Source organism: Salmo salar, chromosome ssa09 (assembly GCF_905237065.1).
Source record: "Salmo salar chromosome ssa09, Ssal_v3.1, whole genome shotgun sequence".
In the NCBI taxonomy this organism is placed as follows: Eukaryota; Metazoa; Chordata; class Actinopteri; order Salmoniformes; family Salmonidae; genus Salmo; species Salmo salar.
In genome coordinates, this window is record NC_059450.1 from 36,045,725 (window position 1) to 36,067,236 (window position 21,512).

The window sequence follows — 21,512 nt, forward strand, 5'->3', positions numbered from 1 at the left end:
AATAGTCTGGGTAGCCATTTGATTAGTTGTTCAGAAGTATTATGGCTTGGGGGTAGAAGCTGTTTAGAAGCCTCTTGGACCTAGACGTGGCGCTCCGGTACCGCTTGCCGTGCGATAGCAGAGAGAACAGTCTATGACTAGGGTGGCTGGAGTCTTTGACCATTTTTAGGGCCTTCCTCTGACACCGCCTGGTATAGAGGTCCTGGATGGCAGGAAGCTTGGCCTCAATGATGTACTGGGCCATTCGCACTACCCTCTGTAGTGCCCTGCGGTCGGAGGCCGAGCAGTTGCCATACCAGGCAATGACGCAACCAGTCAGGATGCTCTCGATTGTGCAGCTGTAGAACCTTTTGAGGATCTGAGGACCCATGCCAAATCTTTTCAGTCTGAGGGGGAATAGGTTTTGTTGTGTCCTCTTCACGACTGTCTTGGTGTGCTTGGAACATGTAAGTTTGTTGGTGATGTGGACAAGGAACTTCAAGCTCTCAACCTGCTCCACTACAGCCCCGTCGATGAGAAAGGGATTGTGCTCGGTCCTCTTTTTCCTGTAGTCCACAATCATCTCCTTTGTCTTGATCACGTTAAGGGAGAGGTTGTTGTACTTGCACCATACGGTCAGGTCTCTGACCTCCTGAATATAGGCTGTCTCAGAGTTGTCGGTGATCAGGCCTACCACGATTGTGTCACCGGCAAACTTAATGATGGTGTTGGAGTCGTGCCTGGCCATAGAGTCATGAGTGAACAGGGAGTACAGTAGGGGACTGAGCATGCACACGAGGGGCCCCTGTGTTGAGGATCAGTGTGGCAGATGTGTTGTTATCTACCCTTACCACCTGGAGGCTGCCCATCAGGAAGTCCAGGATCCAGTTGCAGAGGGAGGTGTTTAGTCCCAGGGTACATAGCTCATTGATGAGCTTTGAGGACACTAAGGTGTTGAACACTGAGCTGTAATCAATGAATAACATTCTCACATAGGTGTTCCTTTTGTCCAGGTGGGAAAGGGCAGTGTAGAGTGCAAGAGATTGCATCATCTGTGGATCTGTTGGGGCGGTATGCAAATTAGAGTGGATCTAGGGTTTCTGGGATAATGGTGTTGATGTGAGCCATGACCAGCCTTTCAAAGAACTTCATGGTTACAGATGTGAGCGCTAAGGTCAGTAGTCATTTAGGCAGGTTACCTTCATGTTCTTGGGCACAGACACTATGGTGGTCTGCTTAAAACATGTTGGTATTGCACACTCGGACAGGGAGAGGTTGAAATGTCAGTAAAGACACATGCCAGTTGGTCAGCACATGCTCATAGTACACATCCTGGTAATCCATCTGGCCCTGCTGCCTTGTGAATGTTGATCTGTTTAAAGGTCTTACTCACATCGGCTGCGGAGAGCATGATCACACAGTCTTCCGGAACAGCTGGTGCTCTCATGCATGTTTCAGTGTTATTTGCCTCGAAGCGAGCATAAAAGTAGTTCAGCTCATCTGATAGGCTCGTGTCACTGGGCAGCTCTCGGCTGTGCTTCCCTTTGTAGTCTGTAATGGTTTGCAAGCCCTGCCACATCCGACGAGCGTCAGAGCCGGTGTAGTACGATTCGATCTTAGTCCTGTATTGACACTTTGCCTGTTTGATGGTTCGTCGGAGGTCATAGCGGGATTTCTTATAAACTTCCGGGTTGAAAGCGGCAGCTCTAGCCTTTAGCTCAGTGCGGATGCTGCCTGTAATCCATGATTTCTGGTTGGGGTATGTACGTATGTATGGTCATTGTGGGGATGACGTCATCGATGCACTTATTGATGAAGCCCATGACTGATGTGGTGTACTCCTCAATGCCATCGGAGGAATCCCGGAACATATTCCAGTCTGTGCTAGCAAAACAGTTCTGTAGCTTAGCATCTGCTTTATCTGACCACCTTTTTATTGATCTAGTCACTGGTGCTTCCTGCTTTCATTTTTGCTTCTAAGCAGGAATCAGGAGCATACAATTATGGTCAGATTTGCCAAATGGAGGGCGAGGGAGATTTTTGTATGCGTCTCAGTGTGTGGAGTAAAGGTGGTCCAGAGTTGTTTTCCCTCTGGTTGCACATTTAACATACTGATAGAAATTTGGTAAAACGGATTTAAGATTCCCTGCATTAAAGTCCCCGGCTACTAGGAGCACCACCTCTGGGTGAGCGTTTTCTTGTTTGCTTATGGGGGAATAAAGCTCAATCAGTGCTGTCTTAGTGCCAGCATCAGTCTGTGGTGGTATGTAAACAGCTACGAAAAATACAGATGAAAACTGTCTAGGTAGATAGTGTGGTCTACAGCTTATCATGAGATACTCTACCTCAGGCGAGCAATAGCTCGAGACTTCCTCAGATATCGTGCACCAGCTGTTATTTACAAAAATACATAGTCCGCCGCCCCTTGTCTTACCAGACGCCGGTACAGCATATAACCAGCCAGCTGTATGTTGATAGTGTTGTCATTCAGGCACAACTCCGTGAAGCATAAGACATTACAGTTTTGAAAGTCCCGTTGGTAGTTTATTCTTCCACGTAGGTTATCGATTTTATTCTCCAAAGATAGCACGTTTTCTAGCAGAATTCGATCGCCTACAAATTCTCAGAAGGCAGCCTGCCCTCTGGCCCCTTTTTCTCCTCTTCATGCAAATCAAGGGGATCTGGGCCTGTTCCCGAGAAAGCAGTATATCATTTGCGTGGGGCCCGTCAAACTCGTTAAAGGAAAAAAAGGAGTCTGCCAGTCTGTGGTGAGTAATCACAGTCCTGAAGTCCAGAAGTTATTTTCAGACATAAGAGACGGTAGTGGCAACATTATGTACAAAATAAGTAAAAAAAATTAAAAAAGTGAAACACAAATAAACAAACAAAAAAAACTATCAGTTGGGGACACGTAGAACGTCAGCCTTCTTCTCCGGCGCCATTTTGCCATTTAGCCATTGGCTAAGAGGGCTGGTTTGGGGTAGGCTGGGGTAGGCTGTCATTGTAAATAAGAATTTGTTCTTAACTGACTTGCCTAGTTAAATAAAGGTTAAATAAAATAATAAAAAATACCACACCCTGTCGGGGCCTTATTGCTCAAATATAGTGCTTTGCCTCCTAGGTGTTCAGGTACAACTTCACATGGGATTGGGGGAAACTCACCTGTAGTCAAACTCATCTGCTGAGCCACCACCGCTAGGCTCTGAGGGGTAGTGGGGGGTGGGGACCGGGCCAGGTTTCTTGGGGGGTTTCCACTCCCCGTAGCTGGGCTCGGCTGCAGGGGAGGAGGAGCGGGCGGAGGGGCTGGGACTTGGGCCAGGGGTGGCGGGGGCAGGGGGGGAAGGTACCAAGGGAAATCTTCTTGCCGAAGGCACCTGAGCCAATGAGCATGTTGTCGATGAACTTGATGTGCTCCTGGTAGTAGGAATGAGTTAATCAATTAGTCAATCGAGGACATCCTTATCGATTAGAAATTAACACATTTAAATGACATTTTCCATAGCTGAAAATAAAAATGTGTTTAAATAAACTACATTGTGTTTTGATATAGCCTTTCCCACTGTAATTGATAAGTAAGCATGTGTCTGGTATGCAGGCATTCATACCTCTTACTATATAGAGTGCCTTCGGAAAGTATTCAGACCCCTTGACTTTTTCCACATTTTGTTACGTTACAGCCTTATTCTAAAATGGATGAAATAAAACAATTTCCTCAGCAATCTACACACAATACCCCATAATGACAAAGCAAAAACAGGTTGAGACATTTTTGCAAATTTATTAAAAACAAAAAACAAGGATACCTTATTTACATAAGTATTCATACCTTTCACTATGAGACACGAAATTGAGCTCAGGTGTATCCTGTTTACATTGATTATCCTTGAGATGTTGCTACAACTTGATTGGAGTCCACCTGCGGTAAATTTAATTGATTGGACATGATTTGGAAAGGCACACACCTGTCTATATAAGGTCCCACAGTTGACAGTGCATGTCAGAGCAAAAACCAAGCCATGAGGTTGAAGGAATTGTCCGTAGAGCTCCGAGACAGGATTGTGTCGAGGCACAGATCTGGGGAAGGGTACCAAAACATTTCTGCAGCATTGAAGGTCCTCTTCCTAGAGCTGGCCGCCCGGCCAAACTGAGCAATCGGGGGAGTAGGGCCTTGGTCAGGGAGGTGACCAAGAACCCGATAGTCACTCTGACAGAGCTCTAGAGTTCCTCTGTGGAGATAGGAGAACCTTCCAGAAGGACAACCATCTCTGCAGCACTCCACCAATTAGGCCTTTATGGTAGAGTGGCCAGGCGGAAGCCACACCTCAGTAAAAGGCACATGACAGCCCACTTGGAGTAAAAGGCACCCAAAGTCTCTGAGAAACAAGATTCTCTGGTCTGATGAAACCAAGATTGAACTCTTTGGCCTGAATGCCAAGAGACACGTCTGGAGGAAACCTGGAAACATCCCTACGGTGAAGCATGGTGGTGGCAGCATCATGCTGTGGGAATGTATTTCAGCGACAGGAACTGGGAGACTAGTCAGGATCGAGGCAAAGATGAACGGAGCAAAGTACAGAGAGATCCTTGATGAAAACCTGCTCTAGAGCGCTCAGGACCTCAGACTGTGGCAAAGGTTCACCTTCCAACAGGACAACGACACAAAGCACACAGCTAAGACAACGCAGGAGTGGCTTCGGGACAAGTCTCTGAATGTCCTTGAGTGGCCCAGCCAGAGCCCGGACTTGAACTCGATCTAACATGTTTGGAGACCTGAAAATAGCTGTGCAGCAACGCTTCTCATCCAACCTGACAGAGCTTGAGAGGATCTGCAGAGAAGAATGGGAAATCTCCTCAAATACAGGTGTGCCAACATTGAAGCGTCATACCCAAGAAGACTCGAGGCTGTAATCGCTGCCAAAGGTACTCCAACAAAGTACTGCGTAATGGGTCTGAATACTTACGTAAATCTGATATTAGCAAAAACAAATTGTCATTATGGAGTATTGTGTGTAAATTGATAGTGAAAAAAACTATTTTATACATTTTAGAATAAGGCTGTAACCTAACAGAATGTGGAAAAAGTCAAGGTGTCTGAATACTGTACAGTATTTGTTGAAAAAAAACTCAAATCAAATCATATTTAGTCACATACACAGTTTACAGCAGGTATAAAAACGTGCAGCGAAATGCTTATGTGCTAGCTCCCTCAAAGCAGAACATCAATTAATATCAATATTAACACCACAAGAGTCAACTTCGATTAATCACCCCTAACAAACATCAACCAATCCCAAACGGCACCCTATTCCCTATGTAGTGCACTACTTTTGACCAGCGCTCTACGAGCCCAGGTCAAAAGTAGTGCACGATATAGGGAATAGGGTGCAATTTGTGATGGTCTTGAACTCCTCCCTACCTGGTAGTACTCCAGGTCGTCCTCCACGTTGACCTCGTCTTTAGGCTCCTTCCACATCAGATCTTCATCCTCCTCCAGAACCTCCTCCCCTAGTTCCTCCACACACAACTCCTCTCCAGCACTACCATTGGCCAGGAGCTCCTCTTTGGCCTGAGAGAGAGCAAGCGAGAGGATGACAAGAGAAAGAAAGCCAAGGGAGATGTTAAGAGGAGAGAAAGAGGGAAAGGAGAAAAAGTGGATGGATTACTATGTGAATTGTTTTAATGTCTTATTATCCAATGTCTCTCTAATCCAGTAGTGCCTCCAGGCCTGTAGTTGACTCCTGGAGCCGTGGTCAAATCCCACAATGGGATTAATACAGATTATAGTCTCAAAGTTTTACTCTCAACACAGCATTAGATCAGCTTTGGATGTGAGGCAGCCCTATCCAACTCAATGACTCACAGACCTAATGTAATTCAATATCTGACAAGCTTCGTCCTGAACAGTACATTTAGAAATCATTAATAACCCAGAAAGTTTACCAAAAGGGAAGTTCTCTGATGCATATTCATTAAATGCTAATTGTCTGACATGTAACATTGTAATAATAGTCAGACCATGATGGTGAAAATGGCACACACCACTCACACTCTGTTGCACACACACACCACTCACACTATTGCACACACACACCACTCACACTCTGTTGCACACACACACCACTCACACTCTGTTGCACACACACCACTCACACTCTGTTGCACACACACCACTCACACTCTGTTGCACACACACCACTCACTCTTATGCACACACCACTCACTCTTATGCACACACCACTCACTCTTATGCACACACCACTCACTCTTATGCACACACCACTCACTCTCTGTTGCACGCACGCACACACACAGCAAATGCAGACTTGACAAACTTAGAAAACCCAACAATGGTTGACTTCAGACACACACCTCACTGACTCCAGTCTCTGGCTAACCGGCCAGTCTCCAACTATACACATTTCACCCTGCACAGTTTCCTACCCTGTTGTTGGTGTTATACATAGCCTAACTCATGCTGCATTTGATTCATGAAAACAACTCATCTTCAGCTAGAGGCACCTTCAGCTAGAGGCACCTTCAGCTAGAGGCACCTTCAGCTAGAGGCACCTTCAGCTAGAGGCACCTTCAGCTGTCATTTGGAGAATCTATAAGAATGTGTACATGTTCACTAAGAGAGAGCAAGCTGCCATAACAAGAGATTAGATGAGTAATTAATGTACTGTTTATCTAGCATACCCACATGCATTTATTGACCCACATGCATATATCTCCTTCAGTATCATATCGAGGAAATGCTGCCTACCAGTTGATGTATACCAGTAATGTATAGGTCAACAAGTAATGTATAGGTCTACCAGTTGATGTATACCAGTAATGCATAGGTCTACCAGTAATGTATAGGCCTACCAGTAATGCATAGGCCTACCAGTTGATGTATACCAGTAATGCATAGGCCTACCAGTTGATGTATACCAGTAATGCATAGGCCTACCAGTTGATGTATACCAGTAATGCATAGGCCTACCAGTTGATGTATACCAGTAATGCATAGGCCTACCAGTTGATGTATACCAGTAATGTACAGGGCTACCAGTTGATGTATACCAGTAATGTACAGGGCTACCAGTTGATGTATACCAGTAATGTACAGGGCTACCAGTTGATGTATACCAGTAATGTACAGGGCTACCAGTTGATGTATACCAGTAATGTACAGGTATTCCCAAAAACGGGTACGCCAAAAAAAAAAAGGTGATTAATATTTTTTTTCAAACGGTACATTTATATTAAACAACGGAGCTATACATTTGGGTGAGGTTCTTTTCTCACCTGAGTAGCCTCGTTTCACTGCCAAAAATAAAATTAAACCATTGAGTATTCAGCGAAATAACAACACAACATCAAATACAGGTAGCCGCCTCCTTCAGTATCATATTGAGGAAATGCTGCCTACCAGTTGATGTATACCAGTAAGTATAGGTCTATCAGTTGATGTATACCAGTAATGTATAGGTCTATCAGTTGATGTATACCAGTAATGTATAGGCCTACCAGTAATGTATTGGTCTACCAGTTGATGTATACCAGTAATGTATAGGCCTACCAGTAATGTATAGTCCTACCAGTTGATGTATACCAGTAATGTATAGGTCTACCAGTTGATGTATACCAGTAATGTATAGGCCTACCAGTAATGTATAGGTCTACCAGTTGATGTCTACCAGTAATGTATAGGTCTACCAGTTGATGTATAACAGTAATGTATAGGCCTACCAGTAATGTATAGGCCGACCAGTAATGTATAGGCCTACCAGTAAGTTGAAAGCCTACCAGTTGATGTATACCAGTAATGTACAGGTCTACCAGTTGATGTATACCAGTAATGTATAGGCCTACCAGTAATCTATAGGTCTACCTGTTGATGTATACCAGTAACGAATATGTCTATCAGTTGATGTATACCAGTAATGTATAGGCCTATCAGTAATGTATAGGTCTACCAGTAATGTATAGGTCTACCAGTTGATGTATACCAGTAATGTATTGGCCTACCAGTTGATGTATACCAGTAATGTATAGGCCTGCCAGTTGATGTATACCAGTAATGTATAGGTCTACCAGTAATGTATTGGCCTACCAGTTGATGTATACCAGTAATGTATAGGTCTACCAGTAATGTATTGGCCTACCAGTTGATGTATACCAGTAATGTATAGGCCTGCCAGTTGATGTATACCAGTAATGTATAGGTCTACCAGTTGATGTATACCAGTAATGTATAGGTCTACCAGTAATGTCTTGGCCTACCAGTAATATATAGGTCTACCAGTTGATGTATACCAGTAATATATAGGTCTTCAAGTAATGTATAGGTCTACAAGTAATGTATAGGTCTACAAGTAATGTATAGGTCTACAAGTAATGTATAGGTCTACAGTAATGTATAGGTCTACCAGTTGATGTATACCAGTAATGTATAGGGCTACCAGTTCATGTATACCAGTAATGTATAGGCCTACCAGTTGATGTATACCAGTAATGTATAGGGCTACCAGCTGATGTATACCAGTAATGTATAGGGCTACCAGTTGATGTATACCAGTAATGTATAGGGCTACCAGTTGATGTATACCAGTAATGTATAGGGCTACCAGCTGATGTATACCAGTAATGTATAGGGCTACCAGTTGATGTATACCAGTAATGGTACCAGTTGATGTATACCAGTAATGTATAGGGCTACCAGCTGATGTATACCAGTAATGTATAGGGCTACCAGTTGATGTATACCAGTAATGTATAGGGCTACCAGTTGATGTATACCACTAAGGCAGGTATTCCCAAAAACGGGTACGGCAAATAAAAATGTGATTAATTTTTTTTTTTTTTCAAACGGTACATTTATATTTTCCAACGGGGCTATACATTTGGGTGAGGTTTTTTACTCACCTGAGTAGCCTCGTTTCACTGCCAAAAATAAAATGAAACCATTGAGTATTCAGCGAAATAACACAATGTCAAATACAGGTAGCCTAGACAAATAATTAACATCTAATCACATTAACCGTTACTGTCTTGCGGGAATTCCACATACGGTCCGTACGTAGCCAAACGTAGCTGCTGCTCATTCCGTTTGCTCGAAAATTTATAAATGGTTAAAAAAAAGGCCCGGGTCCATAGACATATACCAGCTATTACCAGCAGTACTACACCTGCACCTGTCGACGACAAGTTGTTCTGCTTCCACGAGCACATCCAATGCTAGCATCAGTAATTCTACATTTGTTGTTAGCACAGCTAGCATGGACACTGACAGTTGTGAATCTGATGCAGCTGAAGAGCCACTGCCCCCTTACCCGGGAAAGCACAGAACAACAGACGGGGACGTTGGACCATCGAAGAAGCGCAAATATGGTGACAACTGCATTAATTTGGGGTTCACTTATATTGGGAGTAGTGCCTTTCCTCAGCCACAGTGTGTTATATGTGCAAAAGTACTCACTTCTGCACAAAGTATCTCACAACTCGATGAATTAAAACATGCCAATTTGAAAAATAAGCCAAGGGAGTTTGAGCAAGAATTAAGACGACTTTCGAGTATAAGACATTAGAGGTCGACCGATTATGATTTTTCAACGCCGATACCGATTATTGGAGAGACAAAAAAAAGCCGATACTGATTAATCGGCCGATTTTTAACATGTTTTTATTTATTTGTAATAATGACAATTACAACAACACTGAATGAACACTTTTAGTTTAAGTTAATATAATACATCAATAAAATCAATTTAGCCTCAATAAATAATCAAACCTGTTCAATTTGGTTTAAAAAATACAAAAACAAAGTGTTGGAAGAGAAAGAAAAAATGCAATATGTGCCATGTAAAAAAAGCTAATGTTTAACCTCTCTTGGGTAGGGGGCAGTATTTTCACGGCCGGATCAAAAACGTACCCAAATTAAAACGGCCTACTACTCGGGCCCAGGAACTAGAATATGCATATTATTAGTAGATTTGGGTAGAAAACACTCTGAAGATTCTAAAACTGTTTGAATGATGTCTGTGAGTATAACAGAACTCATATGGCAGGCAAAGTGGGAAATCTGGTGCTTGTAGTCTTTTCAAGTCATTGCCCATCTAACACACAGTGACTTAGGGTTCATTTTGCACTTCCTAAGGCTTCCACTAGATGCCAACAGTCTTTAGAACCTAGTTTCAGGCTTTTGCAGTGAACAGAGAGCGAAAAAGAAGGCCGGGAAGTTGGTGACTCAGGAAAGGACATGAGTTCATTGGCGCGCATTCACATGAGAGGTAGCTGTGTTCCAAAACATTTTTCAAGACATTGGAATCGTCCAGTTGGAATATTATTGAAGTTTTATGTTAAAAAGGCCCTCAAGATTGATGCTATACAACGATTGACATGTTTCAACGAACGTAAATCTAACTTTTTTTTTTTACTTTGCATCGTGAAATTTTGGCCGTGCTTCCTACACTTGGAGTAGCTAACTGAACGCGCTAACAACAAGGAGCTATTTGGACAAAAATTATGGACTTTATCGAACAAAGCAACATTTATTGTGGACCTGGGATTCCTGGAAGTGCCTTCTGATGAAGATCATCAAAGGTAAGTGAATATTTCTAATGCTATTTATGATTTTAGATGACTCCAAAATGGCAGGTATCTGTATTGCCTAGTGTATTTTTCTGAGCGCAGTACTCAGATTATTGCAAAGTGTGCTTTTCTCGTGAAGCTTTTTTGAAATCTGTCACAGCATTTGCATAAAGGAGATGTTCATCTATAATTCTTTGAATAACAGTTTAATATTTTATCAACGTTTATGGTGAGTATTTTTGTAAAATGTTGTGCTGTTCACCGACAGTATTGGAGGCAAAATATTTTCTGAACATCACACGCCAAAGTAAAATGGGGTTTATGGATATAAATATGAACTTTATCGAACAAAAAATGCATGTATTGTGTAACATGATGTCCTAGGAGTGTCATCTGATGAAGATCGTCAAAGGTTAGTGCATAATTTTAGCTTGTTTTCTGGTTTTTGTGACGCCTGCCCTTGCTAGGAAAAATGGCTGTGTGCTTTTTCTTGTGTTGGAACTGTCCTAACATAATCTAACTTTATGCTTTCGCCATAAAGCCTTTTTGAAATCGGACAATGTGGTTACATTAAGGAGACGTGTACCTTTAAAATGGTGTGAAATAGCCCTTTGAGAACTTTGAATTATGACATTTTGTGGTTTTGAATTTGGCGCTCTGATTTTTCACTGGCTGTTGAATAGTGTGAACCGTGAGTGGGACCTGCATTTGCGAAAAATGACTGTTGTTGCTCCAACGTGTACCTAACCATAAACATCAATGTCTTTCTTAAAAGCAATACACAAGTATATATTTTTAAACCTGCATATTTAGTTAATATTGCCTGCTAACATTAATTTATTTTAACTAGGGAAAATGTGTCACCTCTGCAACAGAGTCAGGGTATATGCAGCAGTTTGGTCCGCCTGGCTCGTTGCGAACTGTGTGAATACTATTTCTTCCTAACAAAGACAGCCAACTTCGCCATACGGGGGATGATTTAACAAAAGCGCATTAGCGAAAAAAGCACAATCGTTGCACGACTGTACCTAACCATAAACATCAATGCCTTTCTTAAAATCAATACACAGAAGTATATATTTTTAACCTGCATATTTAGCTAAAAGTAATCCAGGTTAGCAGGCAATATTAACCAGGTGAAATTGTGTCACTTCTCTTGCGTTCATTGCACGCAGAGTCAGGGTATATGCAACAGTTTGGGCTGCCTGGCACGTTGCGAACTAATTTTCCCGAATTTTACGTAATTATGACATAACATTGAAGGTTGTGCAATGTAACAGGAATATTTAGACTTAGGGATGCCACCCGTTAGATAAAATACGGAATGGTTCCGTATTTCACTGAAAAAATAAACGTTTTGTTTTCGAGATGATAGTTTCTGGATTCGACCATATTAATGACCTAAGACTCGTATTTCTGTGTGTTTATTATATTATAATTAAGTCTATGATTTCATATTTGATAGAGCAGTCTGACTAAGCAGTGGTAGGCACCAGCAGGCTCGTAAGCATTCATTCAAACAGCACTTTCGTGCGTTTTGCCAGCAGCTCTTCGCAATTCTTCAAGCATTGCGCTGTTTATGACTTCAATCCTATCAACTCCCAAGATTAGGCTGGTGTAACCGATGTGAAATGGATAGCTACTTAGCGGGTGCGCGCTAATAGTGTTTCAAACGTCACTCGCTCTGAGACTTGGAGTAGTTGTTCCCTTTGCTCTGCATGGGTAACGCTGCTTCGAGGGTGGCTTTATCGATGTGTTCCTGGTTTGAGCCCAGGTAGGAGAGAGGAGAGGGACAGAAGCTATACTGTTACGCTGGCAATACTAAAGTGCCTATAAGAACATCCAATAGTCAAAGGTATATGAAATACAAATCGTATAGAGAGAAATAGTCCTATAATTCCTATAGTAACTAAAACCCAAAACTTCTTACCTGGGAATATTGAAGACTCATGTTAAAAGGAACCACCAGCTTTCATATGTTTTCATGTTCTGAGCAAGGAACTTAAACGTTAGCTTTTTTACATGGCACATACTGCACTTTCTTCTCCAACACTTTGTTTTTGCATTATTTAAATCAAATTGAACATGTTTCATTATTTATTTGAGGCTAAATTGATAGTATTTATGTATTATATTAAGTTAAAATAAGTGTTCGTTCAGTATTGTTGTAATTGTCATTATTACAAATAAATAATAAAAAAAATAAAAAAACGTCCGATTAATCGGCATCGGCCTTTTTGGTCATCTAATAATCGGTATCGGCGGTGAAAAAGCATAATCGGTCGACCTCTAGTTTTGAAACAATTACTGCTTCGCATACAAGCCAGTGAATTCTATGCGTTACAGCTGGATGAGTCAACATACATGGCGGGCCTGGCACAGCTCCTAGTATATTACATAGTGGAGTGGTAAGGCGTGCAAGCAGTTCCTCCCGACGCCACTTGAGTACACTGCAGCATCCACCGAGAGGCTCTTGCTGCCAAAATAATGCCGGACAGCTTGAAAAACATTTTGGACACTACAGTGAACATTTTTAACTTTGGTAAGGCAAGGCCCCTGAACTCTCATGTATTTTCTGCACTATGCAATGATATGGGCAGCTACCATGTAACAATTTTACAACATACAGAAGAGCGCTGGTTATCAAGGGGCAAAGTATTGACACGTTTTTTTTTTTTTTTAATTGAGGGACGAGCTTAAAGTTTTTACTGACCATAATTTTTACTTGTCTGACGACGAGTTTCTCACACAACTGGCCCATCTGGGTGATGTTTTTTTTTCACCTGAATGATCTGAATCGTGGATTACAGGGACTTTCCGCAACTATATTCAATGTGCTATGATTAAGAAGCTGGAGCTCTTCTCTGTCTGCATTAACAAGGACAACACACAGGTGTTTCCATCATTGTATGATTTTTTTGTGTGCAAATGAACTCAAGCTTACAGACAATGTCAAATGTGATATAGCGAAGGACCTGAGGGAGTTGGGTGCGCAATTACGCAGATACTTTCCCGAAATGGATGACAACTGGATTCGTTATCCCTTTCATGCCCTGCCTCCAGTCCACTTACCAATATCTGAACAAGAGAGCCTCATCGAAATTGTAACAAGCGGTTCTGTGAAAATGTTATTTAATCAGAAGCCACTGGCAGATTTCTGGATTGGGCTGTGCTCAGAGTATCCTGCATTGGCAAATCGCGCTGTTAAGACACTGATGCCCTTTGCAACCACGTACAGTGAGGGAAAAAAGTATTTGATCCCCTGCTGATTTTGTACGTTTGCCCACTGACAAAAATAATGATCAGTCTATAATTTTAATGGTAGGCTTATTTGAACAGTGAGAGACAGAATAACAACCCAAAAAATCCAGATAAACACATGTCAAAAATGGTATAAAATGATTTGTATTTTAATGAGGGAAATAAGTATTTGACCCCTCTGCAAAACATGACTTAGTACTTGGTGGAAAACCCCTTGTTGGCAATCACAGAGGTCAGACGTTTCTTGTAGTTGGCCACCAGGTTTGCACACATCTCAGGAGGGATTTTGTCCCACTCCGCTTTGCAGATCTTCTCCAAGTCATTAAGGTTTCGAGGCTGACGTTTGGCAACTCGAACCTTCAGCTCCCTCCACAGATTATCTATGGGATTAAGGTCTGGAGACTGGCTAGGCCACTCCAGGACCTTAATGTGCTTCTTCTTGAGCCACTCCTTTGTTGCCTTGGCCGTGTGTTTTGGGTCATTGTCATGCTGGAATACCCATCCACGACCCATTTTCAATGCCCTGACTGAGGGAAGGAGGTTCTCACCCAAGATTTGACAGTACATGGCTCCGTCAAATGATGCGGTGAAGTTGTCCTGTCCCCTTAGCAGAAAAACACCCCCAAAGCATAATGTTTCCACCTCCATGTTTGACGGTGGGCATAGTGCTCTTGGGGTCATAGGCAGCATTCCTCCTCCTCCAAACACGGCGAGTTGAGTTGATGCCAAAGAGCTCCATTTTGGTCTCATCTGACCACAACACTTTCACCCAGTTGTCCTGTGAATCATTCAGATGTTCATTGGCAAACTTCAGACGGGCATGTATATGTGCTTTCTTGAGCAGGGGGACCTTGCGGGCGCTGCAGGATTTCAGTCCTTCACGGCGTAGTGTGTTACCAATTGTTTTCTTGGTGACTATGGTCCCAGCTGCCTTGAGATCATTGACAAGATCCTCCCGTGTAGTTCTGGGCTGATTCCTCAACGTTCTCATGATCATTGCAACTCCACGAGGTGAGATCTTGCATGGAGCCCCAGGCCGAGGGAGATTGACAGTTCTTATGTGTTTCTTCCATTTGCGAAGAATTGCACCAACTGTTGTCACCTTCTCACCAAGCTGCTTGGCGATGGTTTTGTAGCCCATTCCAGCCTTGTGTAGGTCTACAATCTTGTCCCTGACATCCTTGGAGAGCTCTTTGGTCTTGGCCATGGTGGAGAGTTTGGAATCTGAATGATTGATTGCTTCTGTGGACAGGTGTCTTTTATACAGGTAACAAACTGAGATTAGGAGTACTCCCTTTAAGAGTGTGCTCCTAATCTCAGCTCGTTACCTGTATAAAAGACACCTGGGAGCCAGAAATCTTTCTGATTGAGAGGGGGTCAAATACTTATTTCCCTCATTAAAATGCAAATCATTTTATAACATTTTTGACATGCGTTTTTCAGGATTTTTTTTGTTGTTATTCTGTCTCTCACCGTTAAAATAAACCTACCATTAAAATTATAGACTGATCATTTCTTTGTCAGTGGGCAAACGTACAAAATCAAATACTTTTTTCCCCTCACTGTACCTATGTGAGAATGGATTCTCGGCCCTCACTAGCATGAAAACTAAATACAGGCACAGACTGTGTGTGGAAAATGATTTAAGACTGAGACCCTCTCCAACACAACCCAACATTGCAGAGTTCTGTGTTTTTACCCCCAAGCCATAAGACTCCTGAACAGGTAATCAAATGGCTACCCGGACTATTTGCATTGTGTGCCCCCCCCTCAAACCCCTCTTTTTACGCTGCTGCTACTCTCTGTTTATCATATATGCATAGTCACTTTAACTATACATTCATGTACATACTACCTCAATTGGGCTGACCAACCAGTGCTCCCGCACATTGGTTAACCGGGCTATCTCCATTGTGTCCCACCCACCACCCGCCAACCCGTCTTTTACGCTACTGCTACTCTCTGTTCAACATATATGCATAGTCACTTTAACCATATCTACATGTACATACTACCTCAATCAGCTTGACTAACCGTTGTCTGTATGTAGCCTCGCTACTTTCATAGCCTCGCTACTGTATATAGCCTGTCGTTTTACTGTTGTTTTATTTATTTACCTACCTATTGTTCACCTAATGTTCACCTAATACCTTTTTGCACTATTGATTAGTAAGTAAGCATTTTACTGTAAGGTCTACACCTGTTGTATTCAGCGCACGTGACAAATAAACTTTGATTTGATTTGCATCCTTTCAAGCTCACCCTTCTCATTAACCTGTGGTGAGTTATTCACAATTTTTGATGAACAAATAAGGTTTTATATATAAGATGGCTAAATTAAGAGCAAAATGATTGATTATTATTATATTACTATTTGTGCCCTGGTCCTATAAGAGCTCTTTGTCACTTCCCACGAGCCGGGTTGTGACAACTCACACTCATTCTTATGTTTAATAAATGTATCGTATAGTGTGTGAGGGGCAGGCTTACAATGATGGCAAAAAATAACATTTGAGAGTACGCTGACCCTAGTACTAGAGGGGGTATGCAGCGGGAGGTTGAATGTTTGAAGGGGTACAGGACTATAAAAAGTTTGGGAACCACTGCAGTAAGGTATAGGCCTGCCCTCTAGTGGCCAAGTCAGGAGAGGAGCAGAGAAAATTAGACCAGTGAGTGATGAACAGGATAGGAAGGCTCATGTAAGACAAACTTCACAAGGCAAATGAAGAAACACACACAAACATGAGCACAAAAACACACACAGCACCACGTACCTCATCCTCGTCCCATTTGTCTTCGCTGCTTTTGTCCTGGTTGACCACGTAGCCAGGGGGCAGCCAGTTGACCGGTGGGTCAAAGATGGACACCACCATCCTGCAAGGAAGACCTTTCTTCTTTCCCAGACGATACAGGTTACAGTTGCTCACCTGTTAAACACAAAATAACTATTCAATTCACACCATTCCACACATACATCATATGTATACTTTCTAAGAATACATTAGGTGAAATGTAGGCCTTTGTGACAAAATGTACAGTAAAACAATGAACCACAAACAAACTCTCATACAAATAGGCAAACAAAGCATTCCACTGACAAACATTCAACCCCAACCCCTGGGATGCGTACCAAATGGCACCCTATTCCCTATTTAGTGCACCACTTTTGACCAGAGTGTTGGCCCTGATCAAAAGTAGTGCACTATAAAGGCTACAGGGTACAGTTTGGGACATACACAAAAAGTCAGTCGTTCCCCTCACCCCTCCCCTAGGCTAACCTTCTTGCTCCTCATGTAGGAGAGTCGTCCCTCGTGTGCGTCGGGGTAGGTACAGAACAGGTAGGTGGTGATGGCGTGCTTCAGGAAGGAGTCCCCCAGCATCTCCAGACGCTCCAGGTTGAAGCCGTCACTGGCGTTGGACAGGGTCAGGGCCTGCAGAAACATTAAACAAAGATTCAGGTGAGTGCTGGTCTTCTTTTCAATTTTGACTGAAACACTTTTTGTTGAGGGCTTGAAGGTAGGAATCAAACATTGAAAACACATGTAAGTGATATTTTGAATTGCTGAACAGAGATTTAAGTTAATGTTGTTTATTTATGTGTTGATTCTAAATATTTGTGGCTTTTCTCCCCCACAACCGACAAGAAAGAATATGTCTAGTATGCATTGCATATCTAACTATATTTTGACTGGAAATCTGATATTAGTTAAAACAATCAAAACTTCAATTAATCGACCCAAGCAACCATCAACTAACTCTGAAAAACTTGCTGAACCATACCTGAAGGATGAGCCCAGGGTTGGGCCCCAGGGTCTTGGGGCAGGGGCCAAGGGTATCCCCCACTACAGAGCTGCTGGTGGTGATCTCCTGGGTCTCTAGGGCCTCTGAGGGGTCAGGTGAAGGTGTTGTGGTGATGGGAGCTGTGCCGGCGGGCCCCGTCATTGTTGCTGGGCTGCAGCAGTCTGAGGTAGCTTGATTCACGTGGTGTCCGTCGCCCTCACGGAGCTCTGAGGTCCTCCCTGGTCTACATTCATCGCTAGGCTGGGGCTGAGGGGGTGGAGGCTGGGTCCCTGGCTGGGGCTGAGGGCGTGGAGGCTGGGTCCCTGGCTGGGGCTGAGGAGGCTGGGTCCCTGGCTGGGGCTGAGGAGGCTGGGTCCCTGGCTGGGGCTGAGGAGGCTGGGTCCCTGGCTGGGGCTGAGGAGGCTGGGTCCCTGGCTGGGGCTGAGGGGTGGAGGCTGGGTCCCTGGCTGGGGCTGAGGGGTGGAGGCTGGGTCCCTGGCTGGGGCTGAGGGGGGAGGCTGGGTCCCTGGCTGGGGCTGAGGGGTGGAGGCTGGGTCCCTGGCTGGGGCTGAGGGGTGGAGGCTGGGTCCCTGGCTGGGGCTGAGGGGGTGGAGGCTGGGTCCCTGGCTGGGGCTGAGGGGGTGGAGGCTGGGTCCCTGGCTGGGGCTGAGGGGGTGGAGGCTGGGTCCCTGGCTGGGGCTGAGGGGGTGGAGGCTGGGTCCCTGGCTGGGGCTGAGGGGGTGGAGGCTGGGTCCCTGGGAGGGGCTGAGGGGGTGGAGGCTGGGTCCAGGGTGCTGTTGGGGTTAGATTCTGGTTCTCGATGCTAAGAGAGGGCTGCACAGAAAGAACTGAGGTAGTGGTTTGTGTTGTTGATACTTCTTTTTCATTCTCCAGTGGCAAACCAGAACCAGCCGGGAGGCATTGGCAGTTGTCACGTCCGTCGTGAAGGTGTGCATGGTCGCCGTGGTCACCGTTGTTATTGACAATGGGGGCAGTGCCGTTAGCGAGGATGCTAGTGCAGGAGGCGGAGTCTGGCTGCTGGGGCTCCTCCTCCTCTGGGCTGTCATCTTCGGGGTGTTGGCCGATGTCGCCCCCCTCAGGCCGCGAAGAGACATGAGAGTCACTACAGGGTTGCTGGGAAACAGCAGCAGCAAGTCCAGGGTCAGGGGCTACAGTCTGGCCCTGTTGTTTACAGTTATCGTCACCGCTGTCCTCTCCTCCTCCTCCTCCTCTTCCTCATCACGCAAACAGATGAATGACTTGCTGTCGATAGACTTCTTCCATCCAAAGTCCAGGTTTGGATACCTATAAAGACCGATACAGTGTGAGATTTAGGGGCATTATGTAGTGTTGGAGTGCTATTATCCAACTGCCAAACATGAAGTAGCAATTAGATTTAAAAGACAGTTCTAGGGCTGTCCGACAAAAAAAAATAAAATAATATTTGTCAACCTAGAGTCGTCCTGTTATTTCGACCAATTGATTATTTTTCCATATTATAGACAGACACCCCGTGTTTGAATAAAACCAATTACATATGCACTGAGGTTGTCTGATGCTATAAGCAAACTGCTTGATAAAAACATTAAGAAACATAAATTACTCAAGAAAGAGCCACACTGTTTTAAAACAAAATGACAGAGAGTGCCTGTGTGACTGGCGCACGTTGTCTCGCACTCCTCCCTACCGCAGCGAAAAGTTACCACAGCACAGGAAGTGTTTATTGCGCTGTCCTTGCTGAAGCTGCAACAAAATTCAGCAATTTAGTTTCTTACTTGTTTCTGACTGAAAAGTTGTTAAAGAAATCCCTAATTTGTTCAGGAAAAACATTCCCTATTCCCTGAACCCTTGCTCTCTTTACGTAAAACATGTAAGCATCGCATGCGTGTGACCAATAGGGCCTGAGCTATAGCCTATCATAATCACATCAATAAATTGGTTATAACGAACTCCGAACATAGTAATGTCGACAGCAAAATGGATGTGGAGGATGTGAAAAAGACACTGGAAACGGGTTAATGTTTACTGGTTGCTCAGGAGCGAAAGGGGAAGTCAGATGTGTGGAAGACATTTGACTTAGTTGTGGAAGCTACTGGAGATCCAGAAAAAGGAGGGTATAGGAGCAAGCACTGCGTGAGTATTATGTGTGCCAAACAGTTACTGTTAGATTACAATATCATTTTTACTGAACATTTGGAACAGTGTGAACACTAAATAAATAAGTGTAACAGAGTCTGTTCTAACACCACAAAAATATATATAAAGTCTTTATCACAGCAGACTAAAAACAGTTGCATGCATTCTTGAATTGCAGTTCATTTCTTGTTTAGGCTAATTATTCAAAAGCTCCCTTTGTTATTTAATTTAAAACTAAAATGCTTGATTGCATTTCACATCATCAATGTCTCGTATGCTGTGTGATGGCATGAACGAATTAATGATTGATTGATAGATACAGTAGCCTATATATTGAATTATAGGCCTAAATCAGTTATGGTATTAAGACTAAACAGGATGCGCTCTTAGGTCTACAGCTCAGTGGTGGTTATACAAGGATACTATACTAAGACTACTAATGATAACGACATTACTTATTATTATAATGAGGATAATAATAATAATAATAATTAGGAGATCAAGAAGAGGAGGGTATTGGAGGGAGAGCTCAATGCATACTATGTGTGACAAACAGGCGCTGTTAGATTACAATATAATTGTTCTTGTTTGGAACAGTGTAAACATTAAATCAATTAAAAAGTAAAAACAGTCTGTTATAATGAAAAGAAAAGTGTAAAGCCTTTATTACAGCATAGCAAAGATTAAAAACAGCTGAATTTGTGAAATTGTTGCGTCAGGCTTGGTGGTCACGGAATCAGTAGGCTATTAAACAAACACTCAGAAGCAGGATCTGTCTTATTTCTGTAGATATACAGTACCAGTATACCACCCCTACCTTGTCACAACACAACTGACTGGTTTTAAGAATGAAAGAAATTCAACAAATTAACATGGCACATCTGTTAATTGAAATGCATTCCAGGTGACTACCTCATGAAGCTGGTTGAGAGAATGCAAAACTGTCATCAAGGCAAAGGGTGGCTACCTTGAAGAGTCTAAAATATACTTTGATTTGTTTAACCTTCACAGGATCGGTGTCCCTATACCGGGATGGTTGTTGCTAACGTGCGCTAATGTAACATCCAACTTTCCAGGACATAGACATGTCCTAAACTATTATTAATCTAACTGCACTGTCCAATTTACAGTAGCTATTACAGTGGAAAAATACCATGCTTTTGTTTGAGGAGAGTGCACCAAGAACAAAAAACTAGTATCACGGCACTTGGTTTGATATATTCACCTCTGAAGGTATATAATGTACATGCATTCAGAAATCTTGCTCTGATTTGTCATTCTGAGGGTCCCAGAGATAAAATGTAGCATAGTTTTGTTTGATAAAATAAATGTCTATATTCAAAACGTAGGAAATGGGTTCTGTTTTTTTGTTTGTATTATCTCTTTTACCAGATCTAATGTGTTATATTCTCCTACATTAATTTCACATTTCCACAAATTGTTTATTTTCAAATGGTATCAAGAATATGCATATCCTTGCTTCAGGGCCTGAGCTACAGTTAACTAGATTTGCGCATGTCATTTTAGGCAAAATTTGAACAAAAAGAGTACGATCTCTTAACCCTTTTTTGGTTGCTACATGATTCCATGTGTTATTTCATAGTTTTCATGTCTTGACTATTATTCTACAATGTAGAAAATAGTAAAAAATAAAGAAAACCCTTGAATGAGTAGGTGTGTCCAAACTTTTGACTGGTAAGGTATTTGGATAATTTATAAAGCCAGGCACATTTAACAGCTAGGATATTGATTATAGACCTAGGGTTTGCTCTCTCCTCAAT

The 21,512-nt window shown here is 42.9% G+C and overlaps 1 protein-coding gene across 1 annotated transcript in view; it reads right to left on the bottom strand.

The window, feature by feature from the left end:
• Window positions 1-21,512, bottom strand: part of LOC106611270 (endoribonuclease Dicer) — a 78,851-nt gene that overhangs the window by 13,503 nt on the left and 43,836 nt on the right. The window contains 7 exon segments of the mRNA XM_045724952.1: window positions 3,142-3,281; window positions 3,283-3,393; window positions 5,396-5,545; window positions 16,590-16,742; window positions 17,094-17,246; window positions 17,596-18,718; window positions 18,769-18,900. Of these exon segments, the coding sequence (XP_045580908.1) occupies window positions 3,142-3,281; window positions 3,283-3,393; window positions 5,396-5,545; window positions 16,590-16,742; window positions 17,094-17,246; window positions 17,596-18,718; window positions 18,769-18,900 (1,962 nt within the window).